This window comes from Lepidochelys kempii, chromosome 7, assembly GCF_965140285.1.
Source record: "Lepidochelys kempii isolate rLepKem1 chromosome 7, rLepKem1.hap1, whole genome shotgun sequence".
NCBI classification, from domain to species: domain Eukaryota; kingdom Metazoa; phylum Chordata; order Testudines; family Cheloniidae; genus Lepidochelys; species Lepidochelys kempii.
In genome coordinates, this window is record NC_136386.1 from 106962666 (window position 1) to 106976399 (window position 13734).

A 13734-nucleotide genomic window follows, 5' to 3' on the forward strand; every position below is an offset into this window, starting at 1 on the left:
GATATAAGTTAATATTAAATATGATTTAAAGCACTAATGATACAACATTGAGATGTAAAAGTTTATAGCCAGTATGGTATGAGGTCAAAGTAGAATCAAACCCTCTGGTGTTTATAGAATTGGTAGCTAGTTGAATGATAAGTGCAATTAATATGTAACAAAAATACATTTTATTGTACTTTTTTAACATGATATAAGCTAGTTTATCTTTTAATTTTGGTCCTGGTTTTAGTTCTTAAATCTACATTTTTGATTGCACCCATAGCACCCATAAATCTTTATAATTTTCACACCAATGAATCCTTGAGTTTTTTCATATTGATACCTAATATTAGCATTTGAGACCTGGTAGCCTCAACCCTCCTCCGGGGTCGGGGGGAAGAACTAATTTTGCTTGGTTTTGTATAAAACTTCAACTTGTTCACTGAGAGTATGGTGTATATTCAGATATCCCACACTCTTGTGTTTTGGGATTTAAATTACTTAGTTGGTCTCTTAAACAAGATTTGCTGCAGAAAATATTGTAATAGGACGTTCTTATTTCTATCACTCTACCTCTCTTCTTATGTTTAGCTGATACAAAAAACTTCCTGAGACTGTTTTACCCTTTTCCCTTCCTGTTTCTTAAATTAAAATGTGATACATTTTCAAGAATATATTCAACTAATCTATTCAAACTAAATAAATATTGAATTTTGTTATATTTTTCTTTCTCATTATTTCCTGTGCTAAAAAACAGCAAACAAAACTGTCAAATGTATTGCACTAGATAATAAAATAAGGATATATTAGCAGAGGTTAATTAATGGCCAGTGGTGGGGCATGAATTGTTCAGTTATAAACTATGCTACTTTCTGAGAGTCAGTGTCTGTTAACTCAGGGTACAGCACCCTGTGGGTGGGGAGTGTCTGAAGGCTTGGGATAGTACAAGATACCAGCAGCTCCTGCTGTACCAGATGGCCTAGAGCCAGGCCACCCAACAGTTTGCACCATGTTCTATTAACCTAGGGTTGAATCAAGCCCATTGCCTTTAAAATACCATAATAAAAATAATCCAAATGTTAGATCTTGTTTGAAGAAAAGGTAGCATTCAAGGTCATTTGCCTCAGACTTGTGAGGGCCTGGGGTTTTAATAATATAGCCCTTAATCACAGCATACCTAGTTGTGTTGTGATTCTCTCTCACAGCTTGAGGTTTAGCTTTTTTTTCCTCTGGTGTTTTTCTTTTTAATGTAATTTATTAAATGAGGGGAAAAAACACTGTTAGCTTTTAAATTCCCCATTTTTTTTCACTTGGACCATGTTGTCTTTAGACACCCTCTTATTAAAACCCTGAAGGCATAAATATTTTAAACTGCGTTACTAGGGGAATATTATTTCTAACATCAGACTGTTTCAACAGAGTGGTTTTGACATTGGATTTCTTGACTCGTTAATTTTAGAAGCTGTGGCACTTTTTGTAGTAATCAGAATAACTCAGAGTTTTTGTGGAATAAGAGTTAGGGTGCAGTGTTTCTGGTAGATGAGGTGAGCCCTGTACGATATGTCTTAATCATCTGATGTCAGTTATTGTGTACTTAGCATAGCGAGTGCCAAACATTGTCCCAGAAGGACACTTTAATAGTGCAAGGTGCTATGAACCCATTTCTGGAGGGACAGATCAATATTTCACATTGACTTAGTATTCTAGATCTGTTATACCTGAAAAGCCACTAGATGGAACTTAATACAAGTAAGACCTCAAGTTCAATGGAGTTGAGCATTCACTAAAATATTGGGGAGTGTGGGGAACAATATGTTACAAAAGATTACTTTGCATGAAAGGAGGAAATGTGTAAAATTAAACTTTGTTTGGTGAGGTTTGGTTTAATATAATGTAGATTCCAGAACTTTGCTGGGAATTATTGGCATGCCTGTAAAATTCATTGTAAAATAGAATTTGTTCATAATATTTTACAATAATTGAATTGGTGGGAATTAACAGTGGGAATACTTAAGGTATAAATAGTAAATACTGTACCTGACATCTGTGCTGCTTTTGCGGAGGTTCACTGATTCATTTTGATTGAGATGATGTATATGCATCTTCTCCCTCTACTCGCTGCCATCTGCGCACACACAGGCATTCTTTTACTTCACAAAATAACTGCACGTTAGCTGAAATGTTATTCTATATACTCTATATATACGTTATGTTATTATATACGTTGTGCTATATGTTATTCTATATACTCTATACTTTTTTTTGAAAGTTCAACAAATCCTGTTGGACAGTTTTTAACTTCAGATATTTAAATTCAGACTTTTTTTGCATGTGGATAAAAGTTTACTCTTCCAACTTTACTGCTTCACAGAGATTGACTTTTTAAAGTGTGAAGAAATTGGAAGCAGTTTAATTTAGAAGAAACACAAGTACTAGTTTCTGAAGCTGTGTAATGCAAAAGCATAAACAGCATTTTCTGCTAAATTTAAGGTACTGGGATGTGACTCTTCAAATAGAAATGCACCTCTATTGCACCTCTCTTGGTGGAATAAGACAAAAATAGAAAAACTTATTGCTCTTAATATATTTCAGTCCATGTCTTCTTGCTGAGGGCCTTATCAACATCTGTTGAAAGGGTGATGTGCAGTCTGAGTGCATGCAAGGGGCAAGAGCGTGATGCTCCAACAATGCTGGACCAGTGGAACATAAGAGCAAGCACAAATTAGAGCAGATTGTTCTATCTTGAAATAATGGCTAAACTGACCCCTGCCTGCTTGCAGAAAGTGTTAAGAAGAGCTCTGGTCCACCTGAGGAGCTGGTGCTTAAAGTAGTGTTGCTTTCTCTTGGGACATGGATGTGAAAATAATCCCTAATGAAGAATTAATCATTAGATATAATATAGAAATAACTTGTTTTTTGTCTTGAGTAGCTGCTGCATGAACAAATAGTTTATATAAGAAAAAACATAACTGATATAAGATCTGCATAGATCTTCATAGAAACAAGTCTGCGTATATGCACTATAGTTTGAGGTCCACATTTTTTATTGATACACAAGCTGTCAGTTCCATATTTAGTGTTAGTAATACCACACTGCAGTTATTGGTTGAAAAAGCAATTGGTGAAATCTGCAGTTATTGGTTGAAAAAGCAAGGAGAAACATCTGAGTTTTAGGCCTTAAAGTCTTGAAATTGTCCCATATAGAGGTTTAATATTAACACGGTTAATTCATATAATTTTTTTGGAAAATGGGGGAATATTTTGAAAATATAGATGTAGGGCATGCAGCTTTCCTAAATAAGATGTTAATCTTGCTAGTGTACTCCAATCTTAGCTCTGGTTCAATGCATTTAGTTTGTAATAACTATAGCCAAATACTTTCTCTTGTGCCTTTTATAAATGGTCATATTGTAAACACTACTTGCATGGTCTTTATCATTGGAATTACTTGTTTGAACAATTCAGTCACTTTTACCAAACAAGTCAGTTGAAATTATTTTTGCTCATGTGACTAATTTTTGACATGTGGTACCAATCAAAATAAATTTGACTGCCCATCATCTCTTCAGTCTAGGCTATGGTATAAAAATTCTTCACTTAAACCCACCTTCTGTTGTTGTAATGTAAAACAGTTGGCAATAGAAGGTAATATCAGATTTATTGAGTGAAAAGCAGTTCTTTCTGAAGAACTTGTTGTTCAGTGAAAAACATGACAAGATGGATAATTAAGTTGAACACTGTGGAATTCAGGATTAAAGGGAACTAAACGGTAAAGAAAATGTCATGCCAAAGTTAGTTGTGCAATACATTTTAATTAGAAGATGGTTTTCTTCTTAGTTTGAAGAACCAGTCTCTGGGTTTAGATAAAAAGAAAAGGAGTACTTGTGGCACCTTAGAGACTAACCAATTGTGTATGCATCCGATGAAGTGAGCTGTAGCTCACGAAAGCTTATGCTCAAATAAATTGGTTAGTCTCTAAGGTGCCACAAGTACTCCTTTTCTTTTTGCGAATACAGACTAACACGGCTGTTACTCTGAAACCTGGGTTTAGATACTTACCTAATCTGCATACTAGACTGTCTGTACAAACACACAACAACAATAAATTATATCCCTACAGCCAACCACCCTGCCCTGCCCTCTCTTTAGAGAGCTGAGAAAAAAGATAAGCTCTGAAGATTCTTCTGCAACAAATACTTTACAGTTTGAGTTTCTCCACTAGTTACTATGAATTCTCTAAATTACTGTAAACATTAAGCGCCTCAATACCTGTCTGAGAACAGTATTGTACCAATTTTAAAGATAAACTGAGAAATGGAATTTCTCTGGCCAAAGTCACATAACGAATCATTTTTGGTATTTGGAATACAAAAGGTCGTCCCCCCACTGCCACACCTCCCCCCGCCCCCGGTAATAGCTCACCTTACCTGATCACTCTCATTACAGTGTGTATGGTAACACCCATTGTTTCATGTTCTCTGTATATATAAATCTCCCCACTGTATTTTCCACTGAATGCATCCGATGAAGTGAGCTGTAGCTCACGAAAGCTTATGCTCAAATAAATTTGTTAGTCTCTAAGGTGCCACAAGTACTCCTTTTCTTTTTGCATATTCTGAAAGTAATATATTAAATGAAGAGGCATGAACAAAATCTTGTCCTGCATCGCAGTTAGTTGTGGGTTGATCTGGGACCATACTCAAAACATACTTGCCATAAAACCATAAATTATATCCTCAGAAATCCTGACAATTTGTAGTAAAGCAAAAAGTGTTACTGGAATTTAAGTATTGTACTCTATTAAGTATGAGAGCACATTGCCAAGATTGTTTTTCTGTTTGTTTTTTGAACCCCACAAAGCAGAATACTCATCTTCAAAGTTTGTGCTTCACTGAACTTGGCACTTTTCCTTGAAAATAATTTTGCAATGGAAGCCCTAGGTAACATACAGAGAGCATGACCTTTTAAAATGCGAATAGTGTATCAGAACGGTGTAGCAGTGTTACTGATAGTAAGGTATACACAACTTGTTAGTAGCGTATGTAGTGTAACACCAAGGTTACATATTTAAACCCAAAAGGCAGAGAATATGAAGTAATAATTAAGGTTCTCATAGTGACAGTAACCCATATTGTATAATATATTCATGTATGCATTTAACAGCCTAGCTAGCAACACTCTGTGATAGATGCATGAGTCAATGTTGGACCTGCATCCAACCTTCCTTTCGGGGAAATGTATGTGTGTTTCACAACATGTGGGAATTTGAGGCTATGGCTACACTGCCCTATCCTTCTTACAGAACTCTATTAATGCAAACAAACCTTTTAGTTCTGTCCTCGGTGTCCACACACAGGGGAGTTACAGAACAGCCCTTTGGTGTACAGTGCTGTTTATTCCCCTGTAGTCTGAACAATGGGGCACTGTAGACAAGTCCTGAGAAGAGCTCCTCAGAGTCCTACTTCTGAACATTTTTGACTTTTCCAAAATGGGAGAAGCAAAAAATAAGTCTCCAAATTAGTTTTAATAATAATAATAAAAATCCCAAACCTACACATTTAGACAGAATTGTTCATATTAATATAGCGCTCTGTGTTATGCTACATGATTACACGATTGAAGCCTTGAGTCAGTTTGTATCATTTAAATTGGTAATCTATACCAGCAACTGATCAGAAAAGAACTATGGGTTTTTTTCCCCATCTGAACAAGATTACAGGTGAGCTTCTTGTTATAGAAAAATGAGTTTGTTCTAATAATCATAAAGCAGACATGGAGGGGTAATTCTAATCTCTTTCCAGCAACTGCAAAACTAACATAATATCACTAGTTCAAAGATGTGCTCCTATATCATAGCTTTTTTCTGACAAATTCTTTGATCCCTGTAGGACCTATTCAGTCTAAATGGTGGCTTTAATCATTAAGGCTAGATCCTTTATATATTACACAAAAATCATTACATGTATTCAGATTGTAAATAGCTATTTGTTTTATTTAACAATGCATGGTGTTAAGATAAGATTGCACACTTTCTTTCTTTGAAGGGAAAAGAGTCAAAACAGACCTTTCCTGCTTTATTTCTTGCTCCCCATTGCTAATAAACTAAGAACATTGCTTACAGTTCTAAGTGCTTAGTCCAACAAGAATTATCTTCTGTTATACAGTAAGCAAGACTACAAAGCTTAAATTTGGTTCTTCAGCACCCTGATCTTACATACAATTTTTAAAAATAAATTCTTAACAAGAGGATATGAATGACAGTGGAAGAAATATAAAGCATTTATTAATCATAGAAGGTTAGGGTTGGAAGGGACCTCAGGAGGTCATCTAGTCCAACCCCCTGCTCAAAGCAGGACCAATCTCCAATTTTTGCCCCAGATCCCTAAATGGCCCCCTCAAGGGTTGAACTCACAATCCTGGGTTTAGCAGGCCAATGCTTAAACCACTGAGCTATCATTAAATGACATACATGTTTGGTGGCATGTCCCTTATAAAGGTAGAAGTAGGAAAAGACTCACGACCATATCAGGGAAAAGCATCGTTTGCAATACCGCTTTAAATTGCACATAAAACAATCTGGAAAAAACGCAGATAATTTTGATTTCTCCTAATTTCAGCAGAATCACTTTTCTGATGTTTGGTACAGAAAGTGTAGACTAATAATCGTGACTATAGCGAGAACCATGCATTGACACCATCTTGCAAGCTATAAAGCTAACTCTGTGAAATGCATGTATTTTCAAAACAGGAATTGATTGTCCATCTTATTTGATTTTGATAGTCAAGATTTTAGGTATTTCTGGAGATTTCACACTGCATTATTGTTTAATAGTGATAGAGAACAAAGGTAGTATGGAAGTGGAGGGTCTTCAAATTGTGTGTCCATCCCGTGTAGTGTGGAATAAGATTGCATTGTGTGTGGTGTTCTCTGCTATCTTTTTTTCAGTTTTGTTTATACAGAAAACTTGTTTAATCACTAATTATCCCTTTTTTTTGGTTTCCCTTAGGCAGAGAATCCTCCCAGTGGTCCTGATTGTGGTTATGGTTCTTTTCACCAGCAGTATTGGCTAGATGGGAAGATAATTGCTGTGGGTGTAATTGATGTTCTTCCATATTGCGTGTCCTCTGTGTATCTGTACTATGATCCTGACTATACTTTCCTATCTTTGGGAGTCTACTCTGCATTAAGGTAAGAGGAGAACATTTTTGATCTTCAGTTAGTAGTGATTGATATTTGCTCTTAAATTTGAGTTTGTGTACTGTATTTCAAACCAAACCTTATACTGGAGATATTAAGCAAGAGTTTCTTGTTTAATTTTGATGAGGGAGAAGCTTTTAGGGGAAAAATCCCTTTATGTAGTTACTCGAGATTTTGCTTAAGTTCTGAACATTCTCAGCATTGTCTACTAGTATTCAAGCAGCTATAAAACGTTCCATGTAGATTGAAAATATAGAATTACATTTAGAAGAGGGAAGACAATATTGAAATTGAAGTTTTCTTATTTGCTTCATCTTTTTATTTGGATTAGGAAATTGAGTTTTTAAGTGAAGGTTTTTATTTTTTATTAATCAAGCTTTATATCACAATAGATTAGATTTTGCCATTCTTAGGCCAGGACTACACCACAGACTTATATTGGTATAACATTTCTCAAGGGTGTGAAAAAGCCCTGAGCAGCGTAGTTATGCCCACCTAACCCCCAGTGTAGACAGCGCTATGTTGGTGGGAGAGCTTCTCCTGTTGACATATCTACAGCCTCTCGCGGAGGTGGATTACCTATGCTAATGAGAGAAGCGCTCTCATTGGTGTAAGAGCATCTTCACTTAACTTCTTTAAGTGCAGACCTGCTCTTACTCATGTAAGGTAGCCCTTCACTCCTCAGGTAGTCTCATTGATTTCAGTGTTTACTATACTTCAGTAATTTTTTTCAGCAACTAAACTATTTGTCAAAAAATGCATTTTTCAGCTGAGCAAAACTCAAAAATTTGATACAAATTCAACAAATAGTATAAGACAAACAAATTTTTGTCAGGACTGAGATGCTCTTCACAAAATGAGAAGAGGTGAGTGAGGAGGAAGGAAGTGGGGTGATGGTCTATCCTTATAACTTTTAGCCTAGTGGTTAGGCCACTCACGTGGGATGTGGGAGACCCCTGTTCAAGTCCTCACTCTGCCTGATATGGAGAAGGTATCAGAACTTCTTTGAGTGATTGCTCATGTGTATTCCACAATAGGTGTGCGTGCTCGCCACGGCACAGGTCCCGGAAGTTTTACCCTTAGGGGGAATCGTCCCAGCGACTCCTGGAGTGGCGCCTCCATGGCGTAGTATAAGGGGTGCTGCATGCTCCCCCACCCTCAGTTCCTTCTTGCCTCTACTGAAGGTGCATCGGAACTACTCTACTCCAGCTTTGCTGTAGCTCGTCCCCAGAACTTTTTGTTTGTTCAGTGTTAGTACCTGTAGTTAGTTAGCTGTTCAGTTAGAGTGCCCGGGCCAGGGCATGCCCCGGGTTTTAAGTCGTGCAACACTTGTAGGCAATCTATGCCAAGGAGTGACCAGCACACAGACTGTTTACGCTGTTTGGGAGAAACCCATATCAGCGATCGTTGCAAGATTTGCAAGTCGTTTAAACTTCGGACTCAGAGATTAGGCTCCAGGCTATTCTGATGGAGTCGGCGCTGACCCCAACTCTGGTGTGCCGTTCCAAGTCAGCACCGGGCACCGCGGCGACCTTCTGGAGCCTTCGACCAGTCGGCACCGCTCCCTGTACATGGGACACAAGAAGGCAAAGGAAACGCTTTCTTTGTAGCGACAGCGAGGGAAACCAGGGGCAGAGACTAGACCCATGTCAAGCAGTCCTTGATCCCCTCCGGCCTCAAGGCCTCCGACTCGCGTCGGGCGGAGTAGCCGAGCCAATTTGGAAACGCCGGAGGCCCTGCAGGTGGCCTGGGACGTCATGTCCATGCCAGTACCAGGAGCGCTGCCGATATTGGCACCTCGCTCCAGGGGCAAGCCACCACTGGGTTCTCCAAAGTCGCCCCCAGCTCGGCACCGGTCTCAGGCCAGGGAACATTCCCAACGCCGTTCGCCACCCAGCGACAGTTCAGGGCATAGCCCTCAACTCCCACCAGACTGTCTGGGTGGGTGTTGTCCGTCTGAAACTCTCGGCACCAGTCTGCGTCACGGAGTGAGTACAGACAGGACCGAGGCAGACATCGCCAGAGGTCCATGTCTCATAGGGATTACCACGGCTGGTCATGGCATGGACGTTGACGCCGTTCCCACTCTGAATCCCGCTCCAAGACTCGGCCAAGGCAACACCGCCGCAGCCCAGGGCATCGATCGCTGGCATCTCGCAGTTGCGAGTCCGCCTGTCTGAGCCCATCGTGGAGCAGCAGCTACAGATGGTACCAGTCCTCCGCATCAAGGTCGCGGTCCCGTGGGCAATGTTGTTCCCGGCACCGCTGTTCCTCCCGGTCCTGAGACAGCGGCAGGTTGTTTGTCAGCCTGGCCTCCGCTTGTAGTCGCCCTTCCATGGGACAGGCCAGCCAGGCCGAACAACCAGGGCCTGTCAGTGCCGCAGCCAGTGCAGTGGCCCCGGGCCCCTTGGCGGGCCCAATGGTACCAGTGGGCACTGTGGCCCCGACACAGCCCCCAGTGGGGGCCCGCTCAGTAGCCAGATCCTCAGAGGCACTGTCGGCCTCCCTCTCCAGACCTCCGAGGAGGGGGGTCAGTGTAACATACGTCCTCGGGACCGTGCCCAGAGTCTGACCAAGTGATCCATCCCCCAGTGCCAGCGGACACCCAGAGCACTGTGCTGGCCTTCTCGCCCTCCCTGGATGAGGCAATAACTGCCCTGCCCCAGTCCGTCCCGCAGGAGGACTTTAGGGCTCATCAAAAGCTTTTTAAAAGGTAGAGGAGTTGGAGGAGCCCTTGGATGCCCTGTTCAATGTGGTGCCCTCTTCGGCACTGGGCAGGGTAGCTTTGCCCTCCATGAAGGGTGGCAAAAATTTCAAATGTCTTGTGGCAAACACCGGCTTGCTGGCCCCCATCTCTAAGAAGGCGGAACGCAAGTACTTTGTACCCACCAAGGGGCATGAGTACCTCTACACCCACCCGGCACCCAACTCCCTGGAGTCATCAACCACAGGGAGTGGCAGGGCCAACCAGCTTCTACCCCAAAAAATAAAGTTTTGCGGAGGCTGGACTCTTTCAGGAGATGGCTTTATTCTCCCTTGAGTTTTCAGTTGCGGGTGGCAAACCACCAGACGCTCCTGGGCAGATACAAATTCAATTTGTGGGGTTTCCTGCCCAAGTTCAAGGATCCTCTCTAGGAGTATGATAAGAAAGAGTTCAAGGCGCTGGTGGAGGAGGGTACAGCGGCTGCCAGACCATCCCTGCAAGCAGCTTCGTATGCGGCAGACATGGCAGCACGCTCCAGGGCCTCAGCGGTGTCCAGGAGAAGGGCGTCGTGGCTCCTGCTGTCTGGGCTGTCCAGTGGAGCACAGGCTGCCATGCAGGATCTACCGTTTGACAGCAAAGCTCTGTTTATGGAGCAAATGGATACAAAGCTGCATGGCATGAAGGAGCCCAGCCCACCCCCCAGACTCTGGGTCTCTATGTCCCGGCTTTGGCCAAATCTAGGTTTAGGTCTTTTTTTTTTTTTTTAGGTTTAGGTCGCAACAGGCTTCCACTCAGCCAAAGTACGAGGCCGCCTATAACAAATGGAGGGTCTCTAAAAGGTGCCCTCAGAGGCAGTCACAGCCTGCCCCGCAACCTGGGTCTTCCAAGGGCAAACAGGTGGGGAAAAAGGCAGTTTTGATGGGACGCTCGGGGGCACCCTGCCAGTTCTCCCCAGGGATTTCCCCGCTCCTCCCCTCCATGAAGCTTCCCTTCTACAATTGGTTGTGTGCTTTCCTCCCGGAGTGGTCACAGTTGAAAGGCCAAAGGAGGACTCAGGCCTATCCTGGACCTGCGGGATCTAAACCAGTTCATGGTAAGGCTCAAGTTCCGTATGGTCTCACTGGCCTCCATCATCCCCTCCGTGGACCCCGGGGACTGGTACACTGCCCTCGATCTGCAGGACACATACTTCCACATTCACGTTTTTGAGGGGCACAGACACGTCCTCCATTTCCTGGTGGGCAGAACCATGACCAGTTTATGGTCCTCATGTTTGGCCTATCCACTGCCCCCAGGGTATTCACAAAATGTATGTCAGGTGCTGGGGGGTCCAGACCTTTCCGTATCTGGATGATTGGCTGGTCAAGGGCAGCTCCAGGTCACAGGTGAGGGATCACGTGACGCTTCTACTGTCCACGTGCGCCGCCCTGGGCCTGTTGGTAAATGACGCCAAGCCCACGTTAGTCCCAGTCCAATGCATAGAGTTTATGGGGCACTCCTGGACAACTCATCGGCCGCAGCCTCCCTCCCACCGGATAGGTTCGAGACCCTAAAAGGGCTCATCGACACAGTCACAAGGTTTCTGGTGACTATGGCCAGAGCTTGCCTCCAGCTCTTGGGTCACATGTCAGCGTGCACGTACATGGTCCACCACACCAGACTCCAAGGCCATCCAGAGCTGGAGGAGCCCCATTCGGAGTTCTCCTAGGCCAGGAACAGGATGGACAAGGTCCTCACCGTGCCTGACTTGGTGATCGCCTCACTGTGGTGGTGGTCCACCCCAAGCAACATGCTCCAAGGGGTCCTGTTCCGGGACAGGACGCTGAAGCTGGTGTCCGATGCGTCGGACCTGGGTTGGGGGGCCCATGTGGGGAACGTTCAGACCTAAGGTCTGTGGTCGGCACAGGATCTGTCCCTACACATAAACGTCAAGGAACACAGGGCGGTACACCTAGTATGCGTGGCCTTCTGCCTGCACCTACAGGGCAAGGTGGTCCAGGTCCTCACGGACAACACGGCCTTGATGTTCTATATCAACAGGCAAGGTGGGACCCGGCCCTCTGCCGCGAAGCCCTCAAGCTGTGGGATTTCTGTATAGTCTACGACATCTGCCTGAGGGCCTTCCATGTGCCAGGTGCCCGGAACACATGGGCAGATCGCTTCAGCAGGAACTTCTCCTCCCAACACAAATGGTCTCTCCACCTGGAAATGGCTCACCAGCTTTTCCTCATGTGGGGCTGCAGCAGACCCGGCGCTGTCCCCAGTTCTTCTCTGGGGGCGGGGCGGGGACTGGGACGGGGCGCTATCTCGGATGCCTTCTGCCTGTCCTGGTCAGACCAATTTTCTCTATGCCTTCCCCCCCATTCCCACTGATCAACAGGGTCATGGGGGAAAAAAAAAACCCAAAAAGACAGACAAGGCACAGGTCCTCCTGGTTGCCCCGGGGCCAGGCTACATTGGTACGGGACCTTCACAGGCCTGGCGGTTGCTCCGCCGCGGCCATTGCCACTCCACCCAGACCTGCTCTCCCAGGACCAGGGCATCTCTTCTAGCCAACCCAACAGCTCTGTATCTCACAGCATGGCTGCTCAATGGTTAGGTAGAGGGAAACGGACGTGCTCAGAAAGGGTCCAGCATGTCCTCCTGAAAAACAGACAGCCCTCCACGCCATGCCTACTTGGCAAAATGGTTCGGTTCTCCAGATGGGCGGCTGAATAGTGTCTCCCCAGTGGCCACTCCGATCCAGCTTGTCCTGGACTACCTCTCTACCTTAGAGCCCAGGGCCTGGCGCCCTCGTTAGTCAAGGGGCACCTGGCAGCCATATTGGCCTTCCATCTGCCAATGCAGGGGCACACAGTATTTCCCCATGCTGTGACTGATCACTTCCCCAAGGGGTTGGACCGTCTTTCCCATATGCTAGGCCCCGGTCCCACAGTGGGACCTGAACCTGGTGGTGTCTCGTCTCAAGGGGCCCCCATTTGAGCCGCTATTAGCGTGTTCCTGGTCTCACCTCTCATGGAAGGTGGCCTTCCTGGTCACTATCACGTCGGCCATGCGGGTCTCGGAGCTCAGGGCCCTGACTTCGGAGCCCCCATGCATAGTTTTTCATAAGGACGAGGTTCAGCTCTGCCCATATCCTGCGTTCCTCCCTAAGATGGTCTCCGCCTAAGACTGGGTTAGGACATTTCCTGCCGTAAGGCTTAAGGGCCCATAAAGCCAAGGTACCGCGGGGAACTGGCTCTCTGGGTACTTCCTGTACATCTTGGGCAAACTCCTTCCAAGCTTTGTCTAGCTCCCGCTCCGCACTTGTTTTACTTTGGTTCCGTGGTACTGCAATGATGCCCAGGCTCCAGGACTAGAAACCTGGCAGTCTGAAATCTGCCCCAAGCCTCACGCATGCAGTGAGAAACGCCCCCCTACACACGCTCAACGTGTGAAGGGCTCTGGCTTTCTACCTCAAGTGGACTAAGCCGTTCAGGAAGTCCTCGCAATTGTTCGTTGCCTCGGCTGAGCGCATGAGGGGTGGGTCGGTCAATTTCCACTCCGCGTGTCTCCAACTGGATCACTTCGTGCATCTGCACCTGTTATGATCTGGCAGGTGTTCCCCCAGCACTGATTGTAAAGGCGCACTCGACTCGAGCGCAGGCCTCGTCAGCTGCCTTCCTAGCCCTCGTCCGCATCCGGGACATTGTAGGGCCACCGTGTGGTCTTCGGTTCACATGTTCACCTCGCACTATGCGATCGTCTCCCAAACCAGGGATCACGCCGGGTTCAGCAGGGACGTACTCTGTTCCGGGAATTTGTAAACTCCTACCCAGATATAGCTTGGAATCACCTATTGTGGAATACA

The 13734-nt window shown here is 44.6% G+C and overlaps 1 protein-coding gene across 11 annotated transcripts in view; it reads left to right on the forward strand.

Moving 5' to 3' along the window:
* The window catches only part of ATE1 (arginyltransferase 1), a 183981-nt gene that overhangs the window by 61228 nt on the left and 109019 nt on the right, over positions 1–13734 (forward strand). For all 11 annotated transcript variants that reach the window (XM_078853862.1, XM_078853863.1, XM_073354189.2 and 8 more), the window contains one exon: positions 6990–7171. In XM_078853862.1, coding sequence (XP_078709988.1) covers positions 6990–7171 — 182 coding nt within the window. The remainder of the gene's footprint in view (positions 1–6989; positions 7172–13734) is intronic.